Below are 26,777 nucleotides of genomic sequence, written 5' to 3'. Positions count from 1 at the left end.
AAATGGTAAAATCACCAACGTCATCCGACTGCCCCGGAAAATGTGAGGAAGAAATAAAGAACATGAGGTAAATGGCATCGTTTTTAATTACAATCTTTGGTTATTTTGTATACTTTTTAAAACTAAATCACTCAACTATGAGCAGATTAAACAAGACTGTATCTCATTAAAAATGGTAACTTAAAAATTGTCAAAAGGAGAATCTAAAGAAAAAAAAAGATCTGGAAGATAATTTATGGAGATTCAATTATGGAAGGGAAATTTGGAATCAGAAAACGTTTACATGTGTACAATACATTACTCAAAGGGAACAAAAATGAGCACCAATCCGAAGATCAGACAAAGCGGCTGGATTCTGTGTTTGACCTAGCACTAAGAGTGCTTCTTTGGGATACAAGAAACAAACATTCCAACACAATAATGGTACAACAAGGTGTGGCATAACAGGTTCATACAATAAATTTGATTGCAAACAAAAATACAATAATCAAACACAAAAACATAGGAAGAAGTCTTAATATACTATACAAAACACACTTGTATTCAAAAATGAAAATAAAACAAACACAACACAAAGAACAGTCACGTTTTGACCACATTTCAATCAAAACGCAAAAAATGCAATACAAGTTAAAGTATCTATTCCTAGCAACCAGAGCAGCCACCGCTGCACACACCATTAGTTCACAAAGTTTGGTAACTGGTAACAATAATTCATGGTTTGAAACAAAACAACAGAAAAGAAATTGTTAAAATGCAGCAACAATTGAAGTTAAGGAATTTTTTCTCCTTTCTTCAATACATCAATAATAACATAGAAAACCGCCCCCAACCCCCTTAGAAAACGATGTCCCTTAGAAAAAAAATTGAGAGAGAAACTACTTGCATCTCATAATATTAAAAACAAGTTATGTGGCACAGATTTTCGTGAGGAGGTCAAGTTGATATAAATTACCCCCAATATTAAGCATATGTTCCAGGAATATTTAGTCTTGAAAGAGACACACAAAAAATTAATTGATAATAGCGCTATAACTCTAGAAAAGTTGATGTTATTGTTTGATATCTTACAGTTACACTAGTTTCTAACTAAAGGCACGTGTATTTTTATATAAAATTCTGAAGATGGCTACAACAGTCATAAAACTGACAAAGGAAATAAAATGTTTTTAAGGTTAAAAAAGTTCTCATACTGAAGACTAGAAGACTAGGTTGGTATCAAATGCAACTTCTAGTCAACTTACAAAAATTATCATCTAAATTGTAAATTAGAGTCGAGTCACCTCTCCTTGAGCACTTTTGCTATCAGTCTGACTTGCCATATCACGTAGAACTTGTGCTGCGGTTTGTTGTTGCTTTTCTTGATTCTGTTGAGGCTGTTGACTTGACTGTTGTTGAGGGATAGGATGGATTTCATAGTGGACCTGTTTATGATGGTGATGATGCTTTGTTGGTTTATCGGCAGTGAAGTAGCGGTGGTTCGAAGAGGAAGATGACGCATCAAGACAATCACAGCTATGACTTGAGTCAGTTCGACAAAGGAGATTCTCTGCGCTGCTTTTGCTGACAAGAGGTCCAGTTACAATATAATATTGGCGTCCACAGGAATCTTGCAAGCAGGCAGCTACAATAAGGAAACCAAATCATTTATTTATCTCAGTAATTGAATTAGCACTGACTGCTCATTTATGCAGGTATACTTTTATATCTCCATTTCTTACCTCCAGGTGGGATTTTAGTGCTGTAGGCTCTGCTTGAGTGTCCCTTCTGAGAGCCACTTCGGTGACTAGTAGTTTCAAGGTAACCATATCCAAATCCGTAACCGCCAATACCCTTAGTAGTTAGATTATCCCACGATTTTGGTTTCACGGGGTTGTAAATGTGGTAAGTTGTGGCATATGTTTCTAGCTGTAAGATAATTGAGAAGGAAGACATTAAACTTATGATAATATAGCATTTATCCATACTCCAAATACTTAAACACTAACAGAATGCAAGCATTACTAATACATGAGAGGTATCTAACGTACCCTTACACGATCGACGCGGATGTTCAGAAACTTAGAAGTAAGAGGGCTGTTGAGCATCAACAAATATTCTGGCAAATAAAAAGGAAAATAATAAAATTTCTGAAAAGCTTAAAAAAGATAAACATGCAAAAGAACTGAAAACAAAATATTTAAAAACTTGGAACATTAGCAAAATTTTTAAAAAATAATCAGTTGGCCTTTGACCATGCAACACTAAGATTCCTACAAGGTCCCTACCTATTCATGCAAACAGAAGGCACGCGCAAATAATCAACTTACATTTGTTGTCGGTGGTAGTTGGGTTTGTGTCACAGTTGAGTGCATTGAATCATCCCAATACAAGGTATCCGTACTCAGGGATGTAGCGTTAGATGCAGTCGCTGCATGCTCACTCCAATTGGATGCGCAAGAATGTAAGCTGCACTGGCTTACAAGCCCAGAGCCCGGTCCATGGTTGTGACTACTGTTTCCTGGGTTCGATGACCCATTTGACGTGCCGCCAAGGCTCATGTAACGATGAGAGTGTGCTTGTTGGTGATTCTGATGATGTGGCTGCTGCTGATAATGATGCTGCTGCTGCTGCGATTGATGTTGTTGATGATGATGTTGCTGATGGCTTGACCGACCACTACCTCGACGATTTTCCTTAGAGCCTTTCCAAAACAAAATATAAATTTTTTTTTTTTAAATTTAATGAACATTTGAATGATTTTTCTGCAGAACATAGGAAGTTTCCCTTGTTTCTAAGTTTTACAAACCTTTTTCTTTTGTTTCTGAGGACTGCTTCTGAGATGACTTACGCCTTGTAGGAACACAGCGAGAATCACAACAAGGACTGGCAAGGTCGTATGCATCCAGACTACCATTATCACCTTGGTTGTTTGGTCTGATACATGGATTGCAGAGATGCCTCTGTTTCTAAAGTAATAAACAAATATATAAACGGATGAATGGTTTACGTTTGGCGTGGAAGCAGTCAATGATCAATAATACCTGAGAGGTATGCTGAGCTTTGGCAGAATGTTGTTGGCTGTTAGGAGTGAACTGTTCTTCAGTTGGCACAGAGCCCACCCCATTAGTTTGACGGCAACCTTTCAGACATGATTTTACAACAATTTGATGTTGGTGCGGTTGTGGCAATGAAGTCTGCTGCTGCTGATTGTTCCAGCTCAACAGATAATCTGCACTGTTTGTGCTACCAACTGTAGAGGCCTGGAAATTTTATTAATGTAATAACTTTCCACTAGATGGAAAAAGGTTCACACAGATGCTCCTTGAGCAAAACACTTACAATGGACTGCCCTCCCTGGAGCAGATAAGCTCTGTACTGAGGCTCCATGTACTGATATGCCAGCACTACCTGGGGCTGCATAGATGCTACATCCTCTGTAGATACTGTTGGTCGACAATAACTGTACTCGGTGCCTATATTCAAAATAAATAATTTCAGATCAATAAAAATAAAACAAATCTAAAATAAAATTAGGAAAAAGTTTCCAACCTGTACTGGCTTGGTGGTGCAAAGATGAGGTGGTGGTGGTGGAAGAGGAAGCCTTTTTTCTAGCAGGAAGACTGTGTGTTTTCCACTTTCCTTCCAGCAACTCACGCTCTTTCAGACATAATCTTTCTAGTTCTAGCATTTTATTGCGGAGAGCTCTTTGAACTTGAATATACCGCATGTGGAGCTCAACCTTCAAAACAAGAGCAAGTGTCATTATCGGGAATGAGGATTGAACTCAAATAAAGAAATTTACAATGATTACAAGAAAGACTAACCTTACGCACACAATCTTCAAATAAGACAACCATCCGCATTCTAGAATCACAGTTTTTGATGAAGTTTACGAGTGTTTTGTGATCCGTTTTTTCCATATCATGACCATTAATAGACAAAATTACATCACCTGGAAAGAAAAAGAGTTCTAACAGAATACTGAAGCATGCACTGTCTTACATAGAAAATTTCTGAAAAGAATCGGGTACCTTCTCTCATTCCAGCTCGATAGGCTGGTCCATCGTAATCAACAAAATCCACGTAAGTTATCATTTCAATTTCCTGCTCCTTTTTGTAATGGATACCATAGCTCTGTAGAAAAAGAAAAGATTGGCATATTGAATACCAGCAGCCTCATCAAAATAACAAATAAAAATAGAGTGGTTGAAAAATTATTTTACCTGCAGTGTGAAACCATAGGTACCACTCGTTTTTTCAACAATGATTGTTCTTCGTCGTCGATCCTCTTCTGGTTGTGTAACAGCTACTCTATCAGATTTTACTCGGTCTAAAATTTGAGCCTGCTGAAAAAAAAAGTTTTTAAAAAATTAATGACACTAGGCGAGTAAGCCTGGCAAGTAAATGATGATAAAAATTAAAATTAATCTTTTCATGGTTTGACAGAAGTTTAAAGAAAGCATCAGCTTAGCTTGTTAGATGAAAACATGACATTCACTTCATTACAGCGCATGTTTCTAATTAAATAATCATTTTGCACCATAAAAAAGGATGGACTGTTAAGGTTAAGAGAGCAGAAGGTAATAAAAAAAATGAGTCCCAGGCCAAATGATGTTAAAATTTTTAATGCGGCCTGAGATAGAAAAGTACTGTCAAAAAACAACGTCATGTAAACTTACAGACGACACGTCCGATTCAACAGCATCGATCTGGTCTTGACCATCCTTTGATTGCCAAATCGGTCTGTTCCGCTTGAGAATGGCAGTTCGGTCCCCATATTTTGGGGAATTCATTGTCACAGCCTACTTCACTACAACGCTACTCATCGAACGGCGACACTTCATTCGGAACAAAGACGAGTCTTGAAAGACTGGCTAGCAGAAAACTACCCGAGGGAAGATAAAGACTTATCAAGCGCCATGTTACAGCTCCACCTCCACCTGCGGAAGGGGCAGGGGAGAGGGAGGGGAAAGGGCGGGGGCTCCTCGCACGCTCATTGGTTGACCAAAGTTTACTCCGCTCAAATGTATGAGAAGAGTGCAGTGCGTTTACAACGCTTTCGCAGAGAAGAAATTACTCAAGAGTGTTAAAGAGTGCATCCGGCGGTGTTCGCAGTGCGTTCTTCTTTCGTTGCGTGACGCAGGACGCAGCTTGTTATCCCGGGGTCACTCTCCCGCGGCTCTCTGAAGGTGATTGTCTCTTTTAGGACTCTAACGTCCAGCACACGTGTGTCTCCCGGCCTGACGCGGGGACCGGGCACACCCAAGCTACGCCAGCTATTAACGGTGTGTTGTCAAGAGAAAAGCGAACAAGAACAGCCTAGTTGTACGGCTGTCTACCAAACTATCCTCCATTTCGATTCAATGCAACTTTGTCCGCAGGCTCAACTCTGCCTCAGCGAAATTGTTTGAGCATCCTGGCAGGGGTGGTTAGGCAACCCGCCGAGCAGCAAGGACTTTCAGAGTGGGGGTGATTTTAGTCGGCGCAGCACGCAGCACGGGCAGAAGCAGACAGAAGACGGGAAAGGACAAAGCTGCAGTGCTGTTGAAGCGGTTGAAGTTTGAGCTGTCCCTTGAGGACGAAAGACACCACTTCGAAGGTGAGAGGGTGGCGATGGCTGTGCGTGGGTCCTCAATAAGAAGGGAACTCCTAGCTCCGTTTTACACTTACGCGACATTTGTGTGGCACCCTTATGGTGCCTAACTTGATCCTCGGGCCGGCTGGACCTGCTGGGACTTAAAACCCTTCAGGTCGGTTAAAAATTTTTTCCTATTTTGTCCTGCTGCAATTAGAGTAAGTGTATGTTTTTTCTTAAGTTCCTTGCCGTCAATACAAACTAATTTTTAAAACATCATGGTATGACATGATATGATGATGATATGATAATGATATGATGATGATCATGATGATGATTATGAAATCATCATCAGTCACCGTTATTGTTTTAATAGTGATCAGATAAATTAACTTGAATATTCCCTCATGTCTATAAGAAGTACATGTTTATCTTTCTTTTTGATCCTTTTTGATCCAGGGTGGGGTGCAGTTGCAACTTCTTCTCAAAATTAATAATCCATGGTTTCATTCTTCACAAGCTCACACATGATCTTAAACAATGAATTATTTTGTGAAAAGAGGCATTAAGGTTGGGGTACCGTAGTGAACTCACATTTTGATAAGTTGCTGCATCATTAGTAGTGGGCTGATCACATGTCATGCCACTTTCTGTTAAGTGTGTTGCTGTCTGTAACTGTCTATGTTTTCTATCATTCTTCGCAAAGGAACAATGTTATGGCCCCTTCTGTGTATGCATATTCATGTACTTGGTCTTGAAAACGGTGTTCGGGGTTACTCCTTAGTTTCATTGGCGCAAGGACGTCTTAGGATGCCAAGGTCGTTTATAATTAGACAATATTACTTTTTGTAAAATTGATTCCTGAAAAGAGCTTAGAGTCATTTTGCAGCCTCAATGCAGCCTTACTGGAAGGATTTTGGCTTAAATTAATCTCCAAAATCTGCCCAAGTCTTGAGGGTAGGTGGTTATCGTGGTTATCAAAGACCATTTTGTCTTTGGTATTATGAAATCTCAAACAGTGAGGTGGTTGGACTTTGTTTTGCACCATGTTTGGAGTCATTAACTGTAATGGTAACTTTGAAGAAGAATGTTTTATCAATTTAATTAAGTTACATTTAAGTGGTGGGGGCAGGTGGGGAGGAGGAGTGGTGGGGGGGAGGGGTGGCGGGGGTAACCGGCAGGAACAGGAAGTAGTGGAGAAGAACTGAAAGAAAAGAAATATGAAAAACAGGAGTCTCACATATTCACTGTTTGTGTCAGTCACATGTTGTATTTATGATCAACAACAATAATATTAATAATACTATCTGTGAACTTGCACCTCAAACTAGTGAACCTAAGTTTAAAATTGATTAAGATTTTGAATATGTTTCATGTTGTGATTGGAGGACACACCCTAGGCACCCCTAATATCAACAGATAACCTTAGTGAACTGATTGTATGCGAGACATTGTACTGTCGTAAACTGTATGATTGTTTGTTCCAGTACAGTAGCAGCACATTCTGCTCTTTTGTTACAGATGGATAACCTGGCCCCCATCTGTGGTGAAGGTGTTATGAATCTTGAAACAGATGATGGACCTCCCACTCTTCAATGTCAGTCAGAGGCCTCTGGAAGAAATGAATCTGACACATCTGACCCAGACAACACTCAGAAAGATACCAATGTCAACAGTGCAGCTCCTGTACTTTCCGTAATGAAACTACCAGATTTGGATCCTGAAAATGCTTTGCGCAGTCCACCCAAGCTTCTACCTGCTGTTGTCACAGGGAAGAGGTATGGCTGGTTTTGTTCTAGATTGACCTATAATTTCTGTTTTGACCAATGCCCTAGGAAAATTGTTCCTTAACCACAGTGCTCTTTTGGTCATTAATCAAATAGATTTCACAGTTTATACGTGTGACCTAATGATGTCCTTTGTCGTCACAGCAAAAGTGATGAACCCAAGTCTCCTGTCAAGCCTCTTACGGGAAGTATGAAAAACACGCCTGCAAGTTTATCAATAATAGAAACTCCTGGCTTAAACGTTGGTAAATCGACTCGATCCACAAGGTCCTCCATAGACCCAAGTTTTGCTGCCAAACAGAGAAGTTTTCTGAATAAAGTTCACAATGCACTGTCATCGACACACTACAATGATATTGATGACACAAGCTCTTGTGGAAGTGATCATGACATCATAGCAGACAATTATGTATCTGATGACAAATCTCCTGAGTATGTACCAGGACTTGAAGAAATACCCAAAAAATTACTAAATGGCATGAAGAGACGGCGTGAAGAGTCTTTGAATAAAAGCAAGCCAGTAACAGGTGTAGCCCCAGACCATTCTGCAAGCAGTGATCCACCCAATGATGTAGTCAATGAGCCTTCTCCTAAAAAATGGGCGCCTGCAACTGTTTTAGATGGAGTACGTACAAACAGTATCTGAAATGCTAACGAAACATATGTTGCTTCACCAGTTGCAAATTTATCATAGATGTTTTTTTCAATTTTTCCAGAAATTAAGGGATGCATATTGCTGGTATTGCCACCGTGAGAATACAGAGTTGTTCTGTGCGTCTTGCCCTCGGGGGTTCCACAGCCGATGCTTGAGGAAGCCACTCTCATCCAATCCTGAGGAAGAATGGGTTTGCATTGAGTGTGTAACTATTTTAAGAGCAGAAAATCAAGAGACCAGGTAAATGAAATGTAATTTCCAATATTTAACCGTTTCTCAACCTTAATCCCATCATTCCAAATTTGTCATTTCTTTGTTTAGGTCAAAAGCTCTTAAAATGCTGAGTTTAGATCAACTCTGCAAACTTCTATTATATGCTGTCAACCGTATGAAATCATGTGCTGGTGTAAGTTTTAAGTTTCTGTCTGACCATTGCCACGGCTTGTTTCCTTCCCTCAATAATCTTTGACTTGATAATGTGTTACAGGCAGAGGTCTTTGAGAATGCTGTTGACCACGATGAGTTTCCATTATACAAAGACCACATCATCAATCCTATGTATCTTTCTCTTCTAGAGAAAAACATCAAGAAAAAGATGTATGGATCAACTGAAGCCTTCATTGGTGATGCTACTTGGCTTCTTCACAACTGTATAATTTTTAATTCATGTGAGTTACATTTTACTAATTATTTAATGGTCTGACTAAGGGTTTGCGATTGGACACCTTGAACTCACAAAATTATGCTGATGTCTGTCTTGTTTAATTTCATGTTCTGCAGTCCATTCCAAACTAACTTCTGTTGCTAAAAGCATCATGAAACTGTGCAAACAAGAGATGGCTGAGATAGAAAACTGCCCAGATTGCTATTTCTTCGCGTATACTGAAGATGAAAATTGGTTCATCCAAGTCTGTGTAAGTCACTAATAATAAATTTATTTTGAACTTTGTTGTCTACAATGTTTGCCACTTAATTCTCACTTATCTATACTTCTTTAGCAAAAACCACATCTTCTTGTTTGGGCAAAGCTCAAAGGCTTTCCATATTGGCCAGCCAAAGTCATTAGATCTAATGCTGATTCCTTAGACGTACGATTCTTTGGTGCTCATGACAGGTTTGTACATTGGTGTGTCCATATTTATTTTAGTTACCAGTTAAGTGCCCTGATGTATATGCAAAGTCTCCATTTTGTGTTCTAGAGCCTGGGTTCCAGCACGAGATTGTTATTTGTACAGTCGGGAAAATCCTAATCTCAATAATCCTGCTAAACTGTCGCCTGGAAATGTTTCTCAGAAGAAAAAGAGCTCCAAGAATAATTTGGATACATGCATTGAGGTTGGTAAATGAAGGTGTATGTCTTAATTTAAAAGTGAAACATTTATAGTAAAGAAGTTTCTTTCTAAAACCATCCATGTAGGAAGTCGAGCAGCATATAAAGCTATTAAAGAAAAGATTTACAACATTTCAGTATGCTTATCATAGAACACATGTTAATTTAAAAAAACTTGATGACCATCTGAAATTTTTGCTACCTGATGTAAGTAAATTTCCCTTTTCTTCTATGAATTGGCATTATTGCATTCTGCAAAATACTACAGTGTCACCCATGATAACTTATTTAAAATTGAATTTTTTAGCTCTCTGTTCCTGATGCCAACAATTCCAATGTATCTGTGCGGACATCAAAGACACCTTTATCTAAGCATGGTAGCTTTGAGCTTGAATCAGCCACTTCTGGTCCTTCAATCAAACGAATGAAAGCTGACAGCTCTTCAGGTCAATCTACTACAAGTGTTGTGGTATGTGCAACATTGCAAGATCCTTGTGGTCTTTTGTTTTCTTTCTTCTCTATGGATTGTTGCACATGAGAGTTACCTTTCTTTCCCCAGAATTCGTCAGATGCTAATGATCCTGCTGAAAATGTTGATGTTAAGGACAATCGTGTTTCAAAAGCATTGAAGGCTCTAAAGGAAACTCACGTCACTTCTACTCCAGTCAAGGGTGTCATAGCCTCACCTGCTGCTGCTAACTCCTTTACAGAGAGCAGTGCTGCTGTTTGCATGGAAAATGGCGCTTTAACTCCAAAGGAAAATGGAACTAGTGCGTCACAATCCAAAATCATTGGTGACTCTAAGACAGTTTCACAACATACTGTTACGCCTGGTCACAGTAGCTCTTTTGTATCACCTCTGTCTTCATCCGAAGCCACCAGTATAGCAGAGTTAAGATTGAAGAAGAAGGACATTCGCAAAATTGGATTGGTTGATAGACTTCAAGAAAAACTCAACAATATGTTACAAAATCAATCTTCAAACACCCAGGAGGATGAATTAAAATCACAATTAAATGAGTTGGAAACCGTCAGCAATGAAGAAAATGTTGGCCTTGGCAAAGTTGAAAAAGCTTCTACCTCAACACCAAATCAAGAATGTACTGAAAATACTCTTGAATCTGATGATGAAATGTCAAGTCCGGAACGAAAAGCCTTGCTTAATGAGGCTGTGAAGAATATTTTGGATTCATTTAAAATGATTGAAAATCAACCAAAAGTGGTGCTTACTAAACTCAATTATGATTTCATAAACAAACCCACAATCAAAAGTGAGCCATCACCTGACAATGATGAGAGCTTATCATCAGAAAATAAAGATTCTGACATCTTGCCTGGTCAGACATCTGATAAGACCAAGGAAACAACTCCCGATACAAATATCAAAGAAGAATGTGTGGAGGATTGCATAGAGGAACCAGTTGTTTCTAGATCTGCAAATCATCCTAAGCCTGTGGAAGAACTCTCGATCTCCTCAGTTGCTGTACCCAAATCCCTGAAGTCCAATGTTCGATCTGGTGAGCTGAATGTAGCAATGGGTGATGCAAAGCTCAAACCAGTGGCAGGGTTGGTTGTGGAAAACCCTGAGAATATAGTAAAGAAAAAGAAACCCAAGTCTAAGGCTGTATCCGTGACGTTAGTGACATCCAATGGAAATGGAAATGTGACAGAGTCTCCAGTAGATTTTGAAAGCATCAAAGCATCTTCTGAATCAACACTGAAGTCTAATGAAAACACTTCTAGTACAGTACCAAACACAATTTTGAAAGTTGGTCAAAATGATTCAACAGTGACATCCAACAATGAGGAAACATCTGGGACAGTACCAAAAGTGCTTTTGAAAGTTGCTCATAATGCTGATGTTGAAACCTCAGGTGTGTCTGCTCCTCAAGTTTCAAAAGTTGCTTTTCAATTTAACTCATCCATGAAGACAGTTAAAGTACCTTGTGCTTCATTAGTCCCAAACAAACCAGAAACCATCCGTGTACCGACAAAATTCATCACAAAGCCAATTTGTATTCGACCAAAGCCACAGCCTGAAATTCCTGAACAGAAAAAAAGTCAAGGAAATAAATTAATTGTCAATGATCGCATGATATTGATCAAAACTGACAATACGCCTGTTTTGGGCACTTCAAATTCAAGCCCTAACAACAGTGGTAAAGAACCCTCTGCCAAATCTCAGTTGCCGAGCAATGCTACTGTGCGTTTGGAGCCCTCGAAACGACTTAGTTCAGATGAAGCCAAATCAGACTCAGAAAATCCATTGGTTATTGTTACCTCACCTGAACCAGATGCTCCATGTACCAAATCCATGGCAAAGGTATTCTAGCATTTATTAATTTCAATGTCATCTTTTTTGCTTATGGTCTCATTTCAGTACGATACTACATATAAACTTTCTCTCCTTTGGTTTTTGAAGACAACAGATGTTACGAAGCGCAAGGGCCAAACTCAAAGTCCACCAAAGCCTGCTTCTCCAGGAATTGGTTTAACACCCATCCGACAGCTGGCAAAGAGCAGTCCTACAAGTTTACTGAAACCAAGATCCTCCCCTCCCATTGTAGAGACATCAGACACAAGGGAAATTGTAAGTAATTTTGTTTGATTTTACATTTATGTTTCATTGACTTTGTATTTATTTGCACCTTTGAAACCTCTTTCAGAACGTCCATGTGACAGCCTCCGAAATAATAGCATCACTGAGTAATGCTGGAATCTCAAAAATTGACAGTCAACACACAACAAACGCCATTTCGAGTGTCCCAAGAACTCCTACTTTTGTAACTGTGTCAGGTGGAACAGGCAGACGTCTTCTTCCAAAAGCTGTGCCTCTAGTAGTACGAAGTCCAACCACCTCTACAAGTGCATCACCACCTTCTGGGAACACTATATCAATCAGCCCTAAAATTACAGTGAGCCCCCTAGTGACATCAGTCACGACAGCTGTCCCGCCTTTGGTCTCAGGAACTCTAACAATGGAGAGTGTCTTGAAAAAATCTCAGATCAACACGGTGCCCAAATTGACGGCTGCACCCTCACTCTTAAACAGAGGGATGCCCCCTCTGTCGATAGCCAACGTTCCCGGCTTGAAATCTCCTGCTACCACAACCAATGCACGCTGTAGGTTCATCACACAGCCAACGTCTTCGGGGACTTGCATGCCAACATCTGAATGTCTTTCAAGCATGTGTGTTGGTGAAAAACCAGTTTCCCGTGAACTACACAATCAATCTCAGAAGGTAGGGATTCACAGTTGTGAGCACAGGTGTTAAATCTATTAGATCTGTTCATTTAGCACTTGACCTTGTATTGTTTCCTTGCAGATGTCACAGATGTTCTTAGAATGGATGAAAGATTTTCTAGGTGACATGGCTAGTTCGGGAAGTCTTGAAGCTCAAGTGAGAAGTCTTCAGCATGACATGGAACTTATGCAGTGGCGACACCAACAAGAGCTGGCTGAGCTGCGACATAACACCGGTGTGTAAGAAATCCTCTCTTGCTGTAGACTTCAGAGAAATGTTCTTGAGGGTTATTCTAAAGCACTTTTATACTTTTGCAGAACTTGCTATCGCAGAGGTTCGAGACCACATGAGGATTGAATCCGAGCGAGCTGTCTATCAAGCTGTAGCCAATGCGGCAAAAGAAAAAGAAGCAGCAGTTGCTGCTGCCAAAGAAAAGCAGTGGTGTGCATTTTGCAAGAAAGAAGCCTTGTTTTATTGCTGTTGGAATACGTCATATTGTGATTACCAGTGCCAGGTAAGCCTTCCTCTTCACATCATCATGATAGTCTGCATGATTGTGTAATATTCATGACTTCAAATTTAATTTGACAGCAAAACCATTGGAGAGTGCACAGTCTCACTTGCACGCAAAACTCTTCATACCATGCTGAACATTCACCATCTTCCAGTGGAGACAACATTCAGACTGAGGTACCCTCATAAATTTTACCTTGTTTTATTATATTGGCATCGTTGCCTCATTTGGGGAATAGCCTTACATTGTGTTGCTGTGCATTTGTGCTGCAGCCTGCTAGCATGGGGAGGATTATCATCAAACAGAGGGAGGTGCTTTCACCTCCTCATCTAAAGAAGGTATTGAGTGTGTTTGTGCTATCATATGTGTGTTGTTCAGCTTAGTTCTGTTTCAACTTTTGAGTCAGCTGTCAGACTCCTTCTCAGTTTTTCATTATATTGGGCTGTTTATTATTTAGCAAATGCTCATGTAAAATTTATTTTTCAAACAATATTTTCAAGAAGTATTTATATTTTTGTCCTTGTTCTGTTTCAGCGAGGAACCCCTTCAAGAATGAGTAACTAAATACTATGTTGTAAAAAACAAGAAGATGATAACAATGCTCTCTGTGAGAACGTGGAGTTCGTACATTATATTGACTCATGCCAAGACACTATGTGTGGTTCCTGCACAGTATTACTTGTAACTTTGCTAAATGCAGTTTATGCATATTTTTATTATTATGTGGTGACTGACCACAGCTACTAACTATAATGAAATTGAAGAGAGACAAGTTCCTCTATGTTGTGGGAAAGAAGTAATTAAGCCACTTGTATTATAAATTTTTTGGAAAATGTCTGGTTGGTATTTAGTACTGTACCTTGATAACTAAGACTTATAATTGGAACTATTTCTATAAACCACAATTAATGAGACCGAATGATTTGATTTTAGTGATATTTAAGTTTTTCTTGTAAATGTTTTGCCCTGTGATACCTTTATTTTTGAATTTGATGTGCTCAAATACCAGTGTACATTTTACTATAGGAATTGCACATATATAGCCTTATTTTCAGGCTGCTGACACTTGAAATGATGATGGTTTCATCATTTTAAGTACTTGTTTGTGAGAGTTTTGTATTTATTTTTCACTCAGTTTTTGATTGGTGTCTTTGAGGAAAAGATACTTCTTTCATTAAAATTAGAAGGCTATGCGAACATGTGATTTATCTCTCATATTGATAAAATATTTTGAATTAACTTAGTTAGTTTGTGCTGTCCTAATTTTCTCTTGTCTGTCAAAATTACATAGCTTTCATTCCCCGTAAGCTAATGAAAAAGACTGACTATGTTTTTCTGGTCTGTCCATGTACTAGTGTGTGGCACTTATGTACTTAGTTGTTAAGTTTCCTGTAATTTACTATTTTTATTTTATCTTACTGCTAAGCACGAATTTCACTTTGCCTTCCGTGTACAAATCTATGGTAATGTTTCTTCTGCCCATTTGCTGTTCTATACCCTGTCATGCCATTTCCTAGTGCAAGGTTTAGTGGCATCAATAAGACCTAAGACTCGTGTTTTGTTACTGAAAAGCAATAAAGAAAACTACTGTATTTACAAAGATGAGCTGTGTTGATCTTGATTTTGCTTGCATGACAAGTCATGGCGAACTTATCCTTGCTTGCATGACAAGTCATGGCGAACTTATCCTGCCTGCCGCTGCCCGCCCCTCCCCCAGTGGCGACGCGACCCTTCCCTCTCGGCACCGCGGCGTTGGCAGCACTGTCAGCGTTTCCGCCAGCCGCCGCCAGATGGCGGCGCGCCCGCTCGGACCGCCAGCCAATGGGAGGCGCGCAGCCCAGCTCTCGGCTCGGAGTTTTGTTTTGGTCTCCTGCCGCAGCGCCGCAGCAGCGCCGTCCTCTAGTCTGTGTGTTCCACTGTTTCGGTGCTTGGCTTCTGCTAGCGTGAACGCGAGTGAAGGCGAGTCGCGAGGACGAGGAGCAGAGCGGTGTGGTCGCGTTGGCCTCTTGGCCTGGCTCAGCGGCTCAGCCCTTCAAAATGCGTGTGTTGTGCATCGCCGTGCTGTTGACGGCGCTCGTCTTGGCCGCGGCCGCCAAGCAGAGGGTCCGAAAGTTCGACGGGGACTTCGAGTTCGCGGAGGAGGTAAGCCATTCAGCGGGCGAGCGCGCCAGCGCGGCGCAGCCTCCACTGGAGCTCGGCTCGGCTCGGCACGGCTCGGCTCGGCGCCGCTCGGCTCGTACCGGGGCCCTCCAGCTGAGAGCAGGTTCAAGGAATGCGGGTAGGCAACCTGGCGAGCAGACGACGCAGGCCTTAAGGCGGCCTTAAGGCTGCCCAAGGCATTCCCGGGGCCCGGGGGGCGGCGCGTAGCGGCGTTGCGGCGCGCGGTGCGATTGGTGGGAGAGAGACGGCGCGTCGAGATCCAGCTCCAGCTTCCAGGCATGGCTCCAGGCCGCTCCAGGGTCCAGGAGAGGGCCGGCACCTCTCGGAGAGACTCTCACACAACGCGCCGCGGTGCCGCGGTACACTGCCTCCACGAAGCGCTCCGCTCTTTGTAAAGCCATGCTGGACGTGGCCGAGGACTTCCCCTGGGTGTCGTCGGTGTGGTTGTGGAGCACCCGGACCGCACCCGGAGCAGTGAGAGTTCGGGAAGCGCTCTCGCACACACGTAAACACACGTACACACTCGCACTCCGCAAAAGGAGCCCGGGCGAACGACTTTGGAGACATGAGCAGCTTGGCCGCATTCTTGCACTGTCCTGTCGCAGTACTGCAGTCCCTGCAGCACCGCCGTACCGAAATCACCAGCGTCAAAGGGGACTGTCGCTGCGTCGAATACCAATGCTCTCCCCCGTCCCCTTCTTTAATTAAAACCGTATTACAGCGTGCAGGGGGCCGGTTCCCTCGTCTTCTCCTATCTGTGATTTCGCTGCTCGTTTTTATCATGATTAATGTATGGGCCCTGACCACCGCGCCAGGCTACGCCTGGCAGGCCGGGCAGGGATGGGCGGGGCAGGCGCGGCGCACCGCTGGACAGGTGTTTCTCATGGGGGGAGGCGGGGGCGGGCCGCTCGCAGCGAGGGGCCCCCGGGCCCCCGGGCCCCGCTGCGCGACGGAGAGAGACAATGCGCCCGAGCCACTCGCTCGCGCGCGCGAGAGAGAAGGACAGAGGAGGAAGCCCCTGGATGCCGCACTGGCCGTACAGGTACACGGAGCGGAGCTCGCCGCGCTGCGCTGCTCCGCCGGCGAGGCGAGCCTCAGGTGCGAAGTGAGGCCGAGGTGGGCGGAGGACGATCGGACGCCTAATGGTGCGGCTGGGTATCGATGATGCGTCGGGCCTGCAGCCTCGCCGTCACTTCTCGTCACGTCCAGTTCGTCACCTGGCCACGTTCGTCACGTTGCCGATGAATGGGCCGCGACGTTGGTTGACACGCCCGCCTTCCGCCTCCCACACCGGCAGGGCCTTCAGGGCCTTCAGGGCATGCTCGCTCGGCTTTGATAAAAACCTCCTTTATCTGCTTCTATGTGCTTCCACCTCTCCGCCTAGACGCGCTAGCCCCTTTGTCGGCCGCGCTAGAGAGAGAGAGACAGCGGCATTCGCCTCGCACGATCGGGAGCAGGAAGGTGATGGCGTCGCCGACCTTTCTCTCGGCTGCATCGGGCTGCACCGGGCTGCATCGGAATGCCATCATCATCATACACCCACGCGAGGTACCCGGTACGCCCCCTCCCACCTCTCTCTCTCGCCGACACGTCCCGATCCAGTCCATTGGTGGCGTGCCGTGGCGTGCCGATGGCCGCGAGGGACGATGCTCTTCGAATTAAACGGAACGAGAGGGGGCAATAAAATCCAAGCTGCCGCCCCTGCGGCGCGTTGGCGCGTTAGCGTCCGCGCGTCCGCGTCCGCAGTCGACTCGCCCGTCATCGAACACAACGGCGCCTTGCTCGCGGCTCGGGTTCGAATCCCGCGCGCGCTGGATTCATTTTATCGTTTTCCTCCGGAGAGCCTTGCTACCGCGGCTGCCGCTTGCTTTTCGTCCTTGGGGAAGTGGGGCGGCCGGGTTGTCCGGGAGGGGGAGGGGGTGGAGTTCGTGATGGCTTGGATTATACTTACATTACGGGAGCCGCGGGGCTTAACGAAGTACCAGGCCCGGCCGCCTGCACGGCCCGGTGCTGTTGTAGTGTGCTGCGCGTCCATTCATCCAGCGGCACGCCCCCCCCCCCCTTTTTGCAGGGCTGGCAGGGCTTGCAGGGCTCGCAGGGCTTGCAGGGCGCCAGCAGAGAAATCAGATTCCGGAGGCGAAAATGAATGACAAGTCGAGAGGCGCGCCATGCCATTCGAGATTCAAGATTCGAGATTCATCCCGCGAGATGCATAAAAACAGGGGCATGAATACATCAACCGTGTCCTCGCTGGCGCCGGTCTGTTCTGTTTCTGTTCGGCGCGGCGGTGGAATGAGCCGTGGAAATCAAGTCAGCCTCTGCACTCGTCTCCAATCCGCGTCGCGCTCATTGAGGCTGCCTTCTCTCTCTCTCGTACCCCCACGAGGCGGCCGGCCGGCCCGCGAGTGGGAGTGAGACAGAGCGACGCTGCCTCGCCGCGCTGTCCTGCGCGCCCTTTCAGATCGTATCGATCCCCGCCTTTTGCGTCTGCTGGCCGCCTCCGCCGCCTCCCCCACCGTGCTCCTTGACGCTCTTGTTGTGCGGCAGCGTGGCGGCAGCGTGGCGGCAGCGTGGCGGCAACGCGAGGCAAGCGAGTCCCCCGCCGCTTCTCCAACTTCTCATTGAGCGTTTGATCGGCGAGTGATGCGCGGACGGAACAGGAAAAGAGTTTGGCGGATTGTTTGGCGGGCAGTGCCCGGGCACGTCGTCGGCGCGGGACTTCCCCTTCCCTAAAGTCTCTCTTTTCCCGCCAAAATGCGCGCGCTTGTATTGCGCGGTTGTCATTGCGCGCATCAGCCGAGGGGACGAGGTACGATTTGGTGCACACTGTGGGGCCACACTGCCCTCGGCCTGCGGGGCCCCGGCGGGGGTCGCGGGAGACCTTGGTGGCCGAGGGCTGCCGAGGGCGCCGCGGCGGGCACGCTGCGGCCTATCGATTGACGATGAACCTTCTGTCCTGGAGGCCCCACGGTGGGGCCCGGTGGGGCACAGTGCGGCCCGCCGGTCTGTCTCCCTCGCACTCGCGGGGCGCCCCGTAAGGGTGCGGGTCTCTTCAGTCTGCACGCTATGACAGGGCCCGCGGCGGCGGGGCCCAGGTCGGGAGCGATCCTGGCCTGTCGAAGCCAGGCACTGTGTGTCGGTACCTCGGGCGCTCGGCTGGGCCAGAAGACTGGTGGCGGCGGCCAAAACTCTAGACGCGTTTTGAGCTTCAGAGTCGCTGGCGCCGTTTCGGTCGCGGCCAGTCGCGGCCAGTCCCAGGTGGGGGCGCGGCGCGCGCCGCGCCAACTTTTACTTTCCGCTGAGACCAAACGACCCGTGCTTTTGTAAATGTGCAGTTTTTCACTTTCCTCCCCCTGGCAGCTCCCACTGCTACGCTGCTACAAACGCCCTCTCTCTCTTTCTCTCTCTCTCCCCATCTTCCCGGGGGATGCCCCCTGCCCTTCCCTCTTTCCTGATACGAAAAAAGAGAGATCCCCCTCGTCCCCGAAGGCCTGGGCCCCGGGCCCTGGGCCGGCCGAACAGGCCGAAGGGGCGTCTTGAGCGGAGAATGCCGCAGGACAAGAGGAAGTAGAAATGAGTGGGGGGAAGGGCTGCGGGTGCTCGGCCACTCGTCTTTCTCTCTCGCCCCTCCCACCTCTCCATTCTCCTCCTTTGTGCTTTATCTTCTTCTTTCATCACAGGCCTTACACACTCAAACACACACTCCCGAAGGTGCCTGAAAGACAAGTAGTGGGGCTCGCCTCGCACGGCGGGTACGCGTAAACCTTCATATCCACCTGCACACAGACACACACACACACAAGCATGCACACACATACACTCACATACACTGACTGGCATGTAGTCGGGGTCTTGAGTAGCAGACTGATTCCGCCCAGCGTTTCGTCGCTCTGTCTGTCCCTCTCTCGCCTGCACCTGTGCGGGATGCCCCACGAGTGCGCGAGAGAGAGAGACGGAGCGACGGAGCACTGCGGCGGTGCGCCAGCGCGGCTCAAGGCTCGGCCAGCCTCCCTGGAGGAGGGTGTACACTCAGTAGGTGGCTCGGGGCGAGTAGAGGGCGAGGGATTGACGCTCGAGACACGGAGTTTCGCGAGCTGAGCTCGACGAACGAACGCTCGGGGGAGTGTTGTGCCAGCGAACAGTGGCTTGGCGTGGCCTGGCGCGCAGCTCGAGTGGGCTTTGCCGGGCTTCGCGGTGTTTCGTCTCTCTCTCCTCGTGCGTGGGAGAGAGAGGGACGGCGAGTGCGGAAGCGGCGCGGCGAAGGGCTGCTTGGAGGGCTGGAGGGCTGAGGGTGCCTCCCGAGGGCGTCTCGGGGACCACGACGGCGAGGGTCGCGGTGGTCGCGCGGCGCCGCCGTCGTGGTCGTAAACGGCGTGCTCTCTGTGCGGGGTGTCCTGCCGTCCTGGGGCAGTGCCTCTACATCCTCAGTCCTCAGACCGATTCCGAGAGTCGTTCTCGTCGCTCTGTCTCTCGCACTGTCGTGGGGCGTTCCGTCGGGGTGCGAGAGAGACAGCGTTTCACTCCGGTTTGCCTTATTCCAGTGGCCAACCCTCCGGCGCCGCCCCCATGCCCCACAAACGAACCCCCCGCGCCCCCACCCCCACTACATTAACAAGCAAACCGCACACCGCACACACGCACGAGCGGATCGCACGCACACACGCGATAGTGGGGGTGTCTGATTTCTGTCCCGATTGGAGGCGTAATTCAGCCAATGAGGGCGAGGCCTGGCGGCTCTGGCGGCTCTGGATGTGCATTTGGGGGACCGGCACTGCACAGCCTGCGTCGGGGTCCGCGAGGTCGGCGAGGTTCGCGTTGTGTGCAGTCGCCCGGACTCGCCGCCCGTATTTGCAACAGTTGCATGTATGCATGCTGCCGGCACATTTGCTCGCGCGCCGCGTGTGTGTGCGTGTCTGTCTGCCTGTCTGTGTGTCTGTGTGTCGCTGTGCATGGCGCTGCGTTCCCCCGCGGCCGAAACGAAATTACCCGTCGCTGTGTGTGCGTTTGCGCCGCGCTGCGCGGCAGAGAGACACCTTTCCTCTGACGTGTCACGTTATTGGCTCGCCCGGGCTTAATTACCATGCCGTTTTGTTGCGTCGCCGTGTCGCTGTGCCGGTCGGCCTCTGCCGCTGGAACACGCCCCCGGGCGAGAACCCCGCGCGCCGAAACTCGGAAACCCCCCTCGAAATGGAAAATTAGCGTGCCTCCCGCCGCGGTCTCAAGCGCCACACCGCCCTCACGTCGTGGTCCAAATGACGCGCGTCAGGCACGCCAGGGCGAAAAGGGAAGCAATCTCGCTCACTGTGTGTGTGTGTGTGTGTGTGTGTGCGTGTGTGTGCGTGTGTGTGTGTGTGTGTGTGTGTGTTTTCCCCTGTCGTGAAAGAAAAACGCTGAAAGCCCTTTTGGAAAGTGAGGCAGTGTGGCCGGGCCATGCAAAGGCCGTGTCTCCGTCAATTTCGCTGGCAGCGATTCGCGTGGGCCGCTGCTGCCGCTGCTGCCGCCGCCGCCTTCTGGGCCATCGCCTCCAATCCTCGTCGAGCAGCGCGCCGGCTGATTCCAAGCGACAGTTCCGTCCCTCTCTGTCGGGCACCCGAGAGAGAAAGAGAGACCCCCCGCACGGAATCGGTCTGCTGACGCGGCTGACGCGTAGCGCTGCGAAGCACCACCGTGGAGCGCCGCGACCGTTTAGGCAGTGCTCGGAGCGCTTTTGGGGCTTTCGGTGCCGGAGGTGGCGCGCCGTGGCCCGTGGCGGCCCGGCCCGGCCCGGCCCGGCCGGTCCAGCTTAGGGACGTACTTGGTGGCCGCGTCCCACCCGTTCGGGCCACGGACCTTGCCGGCTGATGTGGAAGTTGTCGAAGCTTCCATTCTCCGGTAAGTTTGGCGTGCCCCGCCCCGCCCCGCCGTGCTCCGATAAACCAATACAAAGGGCCGCGAAGTGCTCCGCCAAGCCGGCAAGCCCCGCGCGCGCCGCGTCGCCACTTCTCCTCCGAGAAGGCCCTCCGGACCCACGTTGTCCCCGGCGTCCTCGGCGAGGCCCTCGTCCACGTGGCCGAGCTCCACGTGCCCAATAGGCGTGGCCGCTTTAACCTGTGCCGGCTCATTCATTCCCCGAACCGTCGCCCCGTCTCTCTCGCACCCCTGCGCAGCGCCGAGGTGCGAGGGAGACGGAGCAACGAACGAGGCCCCGTTCGGAACGAGCCCTCTGCAGGAAGAAAGGGCCCTCTGTTCGGTCCCCCTCCCTCCCTGCAGTGTCCTGGCAGTGTCCTGGCAGTGTCCTGCAACATTGTCCGGCTCGCGCGGAGGCCGTAAGGTCCGGGAAAGTGCGCGGTACGCAGCCTGAGGCAATATGTTCGGGACGCCCCGCCGCCGGCCCGGATGACGGACTTTGCCTACTTCGAGGGGCCCTAAAGGACAACGACGTCTAACCGCGACCAAAACCGACCGAACGGCCGATGCGTGGTTTTCCGCTTTCCCCTGCTCCCTGCGCGGGCCGATCCGAAGAGATGTCTCTGGTGGGGAGCGCGACATGTGTGCACTGCACTGTGAATCCATACCGCAAGCCACGCCATCGGAAAAGACTTTGATTACGCGAGGCGGGGCGCGGGGCGTCGACGCGCCACACGAGGAGACGGGATCGGCCTGCAGACCGCCTCCGAGAGTCGCTCTCGTCGCTCTGTCTCTCTCGCACTCACGGGGCGTCCCGTATAGGTGCGAGAGAGACCGATAGCGAGAAAAAAAAGACTCTCTCGGAATCAGTCTATGCTGTGTGCCATCAAGACCGACCGACGCGGGACAAATATTGGCCGAGTCAACAGAGGGGCGTAATTTTTGAAGTATGAGTAAAGGATGGGGAAGGGGGGGGGGGGCTGGTAGGAGAGATATCCGCGGACGCCTCATCCTGGCGGAGCGAATCAATTTTAATGATGATAACGACCGACAAAGAAGCAGGGAACGAAAAAAAAAGAAACAGGAAATGCGGGGAGAGTCTGTATTAATAGGCTACTTCATGGTGGAAAATAAAAAGCGTCGGAATGGCGAACTTTGTTCTTTTATCTCCAGTTTACTTTAAACGACGTGGCTCAGCACGGTGAAAGAGGAGGGGGAAAAGGGGGCGGGATTCCTGGCCTGCCGCTGCAACTTTGCGAGTAAAATGTCAAGATAAAAATAATCCCGATTCGTGCAGTGAGTGCGCGCGGACTCGGCCTCGGACTTTGATGAGACGCTGGGACGGGGCCGGGACGGGACAGTCGGTGGCCGCGGTCGTTTTCGACGCAGAACGTTGAATAAATAGGCCGGCAAGTAGCGGAGTTGGTTGGCCTCGCTGTGCCCGGAAGGCCCGAAAGCCATTGGCCGCTGTCTCTCTCGCACCCCTACGGGGCGACGGCACGCCCCTCGAGTGCGAGAGAGACAGCGCGGCGTCGTCGTCCGGTCCGGCTAGGCGGTTTGGCGACGTCGGCGCCGTGGAGGCATCGCGAGGGAGGGGCCGGGCGACTCGGGCGGACTCGGCATTTTGCGAAGTTGAGCGCCGCCGTCTCGCTGCAACCCGGCTACTACCAGTGGCGCGGCTACCAGCGGCCCGACGGCCTACCACCGCCACTACCGCGGCCGGCCGCTAGCGCTCCTCCGCGCTACTAGCTGTCGCGTTCCTAGTTTATTGATCGGCCCTGCCACCCCATCCCCGCCAGCCCCGCCAGCCCCGCCGCGCGCCGGCACCAGGGGGTGGGGCGGGGCCAGGCGGAGCGGGGCCGCGGAGCCGAGTGGAGGCGCCCAAGGATGCCTCGCGGACACTGTCAGCGCGGCGGCGGCGCGGCGGCAGCGCTGCCGGGGCCTTGTGCCTTGTTGTACGGGGTAGGTTCGGGCGGGGCGGGGCGGGGCGGGGCGGCCGGTGGTGCGTCTCTGCATCTCGGCACCGAGTCGGAGCGGAGGCGGCGCCGTGGCGAGGCCCGAGCGGCCTCAGGGATCGCATTTGGATAATATGGTAATGCCCTCGCGCCACTTTCGGCATGCCGGCGGAAAAGAGGGGGGGGGGGGGGGGGGGCCACCGTGGAAGGTGTGATGACGTGGAGGAGGGAGGGGAAGCGTTATTATCCTACGGGGGCCGTTCAGCAGATTTGTGTTACATTTTATGAACGGCCAGGGACGGATCCAGAGTACGCCGACCCAACTACTACACGCCCCCCCCCTCCCCCCGGCAGTGCGGGGGGCGGGAATGAGACTGCCTATTTTTTTGGGACGCCACACCCACACGTGTGTAGGTGTGTGAGGAAAAAGAGAGAGAAAAGTAAAACCGAATAAGAAGAAATGCTGCGAGATAAATGGGGCGCCAGAGGAATCGCCCCCCCCCCTCTCTCTTCGGACTGGACGGGGTGAGCAGTTCTAATGACCTAATGCACGCCCATCCGCTAGGTGTTTACATTGCCGTGGGGACGGCCGCGGTCATAACGAACACACACACACACACGTAACGGTGTGACACGAGGGCGGGCAATACGCGTGCAGGACATGGCGCCGGCTGTACATACACCCAATTAGAAAGAAATTGCCGAAGAAAAAAAAAATGACCCGCCGCTGGCGTGTGGAGGTTGGAGGTGTAGCGACAAAACAACTCAGTTTAACGACACTGCGATTGTATGGTTATGTGCACTAGTGCATGGCCCCCCTTTCGTGAAAACACTTTACGCGCGCGCCAAGTCAAGAGCTTAGCGTGACGCGACCCTCCCCCCTCCCCCCTTTTCCCGGTGGGCCGCGTGGCCGCGTGCGAGCGCAAAGTTCCGTCGCTGTACAACGCTTCATTTACTTTTCATCTTATTGCGCGTCATAATTTTTGGGTGGGGTTGGGCCGGCGGCGCACCTGCAGCGCGCGGCCGTGCCGTCGGGCCGCGCCGTCGGGCCGCCGTAAGGTGTGGCGCTTTACGGACGGACGCCCATTTCCAGGACTTCCAGGACTCGCAGGACTGCCTGGACTGCCTGCCTGGACTTCCAGGTGGCGGCGCGGCCTGCCTTACTAAAAGTCAATGTGACGAAAGGGCATTCGCAATGAGAAGGTGCTGGGCGTCGGCTCGGGTTACCGCCCCGGCCCTGCACGCACACTCACCCCCCCCCCACACACACACTCACACACTCACGTGTACAGGTTTCTTCCCCGGAAGTGGTGAGGCGAGCGCAGGAACCCCGTTGTTTGGAAGGGGCTTCCTTCGCGGAGCTCCCCCCTCTCTCTCTCTCTCTTTCTCTCTCTCTCCCCCCCCCTCCGTGCGATTCAGGAGCAGCACGGCGTTAGCGGAATGCGAGCAAATACAGAGGCCAGAGAAAGAACTGTACTAATGCAAGAACATATCAGGGGGGCGGGGTCTTCGTTTTTTTCTGTTTTTCCTATGGACCTGTCTGTACCAGGCCCGTGGTGCGTGGACAATTTTTTGTTTCGCGTTTCCGACTGCACAGCGACTGTGCACAATACAGTCTTCATCGGCAAAGAGTCGACCGGCAAAGAGTCGACTTCATGTGACGGTCCCCGCTTACGCGGCGGGGGCGAGCTCGAGCCACAATAGTTTTAGGCCCTCCCGAGCTCGGAGCACTACCGGAGCTTTTGTCTACCACCATGTGCTGTTTGGTTTTCGTGTCGGCAAAGAGTCGAAATCCGGTCCCGACCCGTCGACTCTTTGCCGATGAAGACTGTACCCGCTGGCAACCGCTTGAGCATCGGGGCACGGCCGGCACGGCACGGCACGGCACGGCACGGCACGGCCACAGCGAGTCTGGAAGCCGCCCCGCCCCGCCCCGCCCCGCCCCGCCCCGCCCCGCCCCGCCCCGCCCCGCCCGCGAGCCGCGGCGCCCACCCTGCATTCCACTGTTTCTCTCTCTCCCTCTCTCTCTCGACGTGCCTGACTCCGTGGCGCATGTCTCATCGCCATCCTCATCGCCCTGGAACACGGCAGGGCTCTGGCCCGGCACTGGGCATCCCTCCAGGCGGGCTGACTGACGCGGGCTGACGCGGAAACTGGCTTCTTCTTCGGGGCATTCTCTCTCCTTTCCTTGTTCAAGTCGGAAGCTCTATAATTCGCAGCGCTTCCGGGAAGTTCGTCTGCGCGTCTCCCTCTCCTCTCGCAGCCAGACGCCAACCTGCCCAAACTTGCGTTCATCCTTCGTCTCGCGCGCTGGCGCTGACAACCCTCAGGACGCACCGACCCTCCCCGGCCCGGCCCGGCCCGGTCGTGGCTTCTCGCCGCCCAAATCTTTTTTTTTTTTTTTTTTTTTTTTGGCGCTACCGCTTCCACCCCTACTTATCATACGCCTCCCCGAATAAGGCAGTAAGGTGCGTGGCCAGCACGCCCCGTCTCTCTCGCACCCGCACGGGAGGCCGCGCCCCCGCACGGGGCCCGCACGAGTGCGAGAGAGACGGCCTCCCGACGCGGCAATGCGAATGAAGCAGAGTGGCTGAGCGGAGCTGAGCTGAGCGCGGTTGAGTGGGATATATATTTCAAGGACGTCATCCTCCTCCCTTTTATCCCCACCTCTCTCTCTCTCTTCTCCCTCTCCTTCTTCTTATCGAGGGTGTGTGCGTGCAAGAGAGGGAGGAAGTATATGCGTTCGCGCACATAGGTACACACTCCCACACACACGGCATGGCGTTGGCGGTGACCTGCAAGTTGTCAAGCTCCCCCACATGTCATGCGCCGAGCTCTCTCTCTCTCTCTTCTTTACTCTCCCATACGGACTCACCACACACACACGCACACATGAGCAGGTTTCGCTTTGTCTCCCCCATTCCCGCCTCGCCCTGTCAACATTTCACCGGGCGGGCGGGTTATGCACACACACACACGCACACGTGCACGCACCTGAACACACACACACACACACGCTTGCACGCACAGGCAGTGGAGCCAAGTGGAGGGGGCCCTGTATGATGGCGGCTCATTACAATTCAACGTGGTCTGGCCGGGCGGGGGCCGCGGGGGCCGCGGGGGCGCACGCATTGTGTGAGCAAGAGCCCCTCAGTGGACGGAGGGGATGGGGCGCCGAAGGGGGCCGGTAGGGGGCCCCTCTGGGGGCGCAAATGCACTGCAAAAAGCGTGCTATCCGTATTGGCATCTCTCCCTCTCTCTTTGTGTGGATGCTTTGATATTCCAAAGGCGGTGGAGTGGTTTGCCGAGAGTGGGCGGCCTGCGCCTGGGCCTCTCCGTCCCTCGTGCAGACTCCAGGAGGACTCCAGGAAGACCTCAGGTAGACTCCAGGCAGACTCCAGGCAGACTTCCGACAGACTTCCGCCGCAGACTTCGCCCATACTCCAGCCAGACTCCAGCCAGACTCCAGTCGGACTGCTGCCCCGCCCCTGCCTTCTTTCCTTCCCCAGAGGCTGGCAGTAGTTGGAGAGTGTCGTTAGAAGTCGCCGGCAAATCCTGCTGGAGTGATGAACTGCTTGAAACTTGGCGCCCCCTAGCGCTGCGTGCGGCCTGGAGCAGCCTGGAGCGGCCTGGAGCGGCGTGCGGCCGGACAGACCCACCTGGACTCCGGGCCGCCGCGGGCCCTGGA

The 26,777-nt window shown here is 50.2% G+C and overlaps 3 protein-coding genes across 7 annotated transcripts in view; 2 read left to right on the top strand and 1 right to left on the bottom strand.

The window, feature by feature from the left end:
- Positions 1-68: 68 nt before the first annotated feature.
- LOC117639971 lies at positions 69-4,945 on the bottom strand. Of its 2 annotated transcripts, none has more exons than XM_034376089.1 (11): positions 4,662-4,945; positions 4,206-4,328; positions 4,014-4,116; positions 3,807-3,934; positions 3,532-3,721; positions 3,322-3,455; positions 3,024-3,242; positions 2,789-2,948; positions 2,310-2,683; positions 1,722-1,908; positions 69-1,624 (listed from the first exon to the last, which is right to left on the bottom strand). In XM_034376089.1, the coding sequence occupies exons 1-11, from the start codon at positions 4,773-4,775 to the stop codon at positions 1,269-1,271; spliced, it is 2,088 nt and encodes a 695-aa protein (XP_034231980.1). In that variant the 5' UTR covers positions 4,776-4,945; the 3' UTR covers positions 69-1,268. The 2 variants fall into 2 exon arrangements, with proteins under 2 accessions (XP_034231980.1, XP_034231981.1); XM_034376090.1 differs by having other exon boundaries at positions 4,206-4,325.
- A 67-nt stretch (positions 4,946-5,012) lies between these two features.
- On the top strand, positions 5,013-14,693 carry LOC117639970 (protein kinase C-binding protein 1). Of its 4 annotated transcripts, none has more exons than XM_034376083.1 (20): positions 5,013-5,171; positions 5,364-5,581; positions 7,079-7,335; positions 7,489-7,969; positions 8,061-8,239; positions 8,321-8,405; positions 8,487-8,667; positions 8,780-8,913; positions 8,998-9,113; positions 9,199-9,334; positions 9,417-9,536; positions 9,637-9,798; positions 9,889-11,652; positions 11,752-11,919; positions 11,996-12,571; positions 12,656-12,809; positions 12,892-13,088; positions 13,166-13,264; positions 13,361-13,426; positions 13,623-14,693. In XM_034376083.1, the coding sequence occupies exons 3-20, from the start codon at positions 7,079-7,081 to the stop codon at positions 13,650-13,652; spliced, it is 4,905 nt and encodes a 1,634-aa protein (XP_034231974.1). In that variant the 5' UTR covers positions 5,013-5,171; positions 5,364-5,581; the 3' UTR covers positions 13,653-14,693. The 4 variants fall into 4 exon arrangements, with proteins under 4 accessions (XP_034231974.1, XP_034231977.1, XP_034231975.1 ...); XM_034376084.1 differs by having other exon boundaries at positions 5,020-5,267; XM_034376086.1 differs by lacking the exon at positions 13,361-13,426.
- Positions 14,694-14,940: 247 nt separating this feature from the next.
- Positions 14,941-26,777, top strand: part of LOC117640249 (proteoglycan Cow) — a 50,081-nt gene continuing 38,244 nt past the window's right edge. The window contains exon 1 of the mRNA XM_034376586.1: positions 14,941-15,230. Coding sequence (XP_034232477.1) covers positions 15,126-15,230 — 105 coding nt within the window. The 5' untranslated portion in view covers positions 14,941-15,125. The remainder of the gene's footprint in view (positions 15,231-26,777) is intronic.

Source organism: Thrips palmi, unplaced genomic scaffold (assembly GCF_012932325.1).
Source record: "Thrips palmi isolate BJ-2018 unplaced genomic scaffold, TpBJ-2018v1 HiC_scaffold_12, whole genome shotgun sequence".
NCBI classification, from domain to species: domain Eukaryota; kingdom Metazoa; phylum Arthropoda; class Insecta; order Thysanoptera; family Thripidae; genus Thrips; species Thrips palmi.
The sequence above is the reverse complement of the archived record's forward strand: the minus strand, read 5'-3'. Positions and strand labels throughout refer to the sequence as shown.

What these genes read in the sequence shown, in the direction of transcription:
- LOC117639970 (XM_034376083.1), top strand. Translation starts at nt 7,079, where the DNA reads ATGGATAACCTGGCCCCCATCTGTGGTGAAGGTGTTATGAATCTTGAA. An exon ending in GCTGTTGTCACAGGGAAGAG is followed by an intron (nt 7,336 to 7,488) that starts GTATGGCTGGTT and finishes TTGTCGTCACAG; the next exon opens with CAAAAGTGATGAACCCAAGT. An exon ending in TTCTTTGGTGCTCATGACAG is followed by an intron (nt 9,114 to 9,198) that starts GTTTGTACATTG and finishes TTTGTGTTCTAG; the next exon opens with AGCCTGGGTTCCAGCACGAG.
- LOC117639971 (XM_034376089.1), bottom strand. Translation starts at nt 4,775, where the DNA reads ATGAATTCCCCAAAATATGGGGACCGAACTGCCATTCTCAAGCGGAAC. An exon ending in TCGAGCTGGAATGAGAGAAG is followed by an intron (nt 3,935 to 4,013) that starts GTACCCGATTCT and finishes TTTTCTTTCCAG; the next exon opens with GTGATGTAATTTTGTCTATT. An exon ending in CTCAGAAACAAAAGAAAAAG is followed by an intron (nt 2,684 to 2,788) that starts GTTTGTAAAACT and finishes TGTTTTGGAAAG; the next exon opens with GCTCTAAGGAAAATCGTCGA.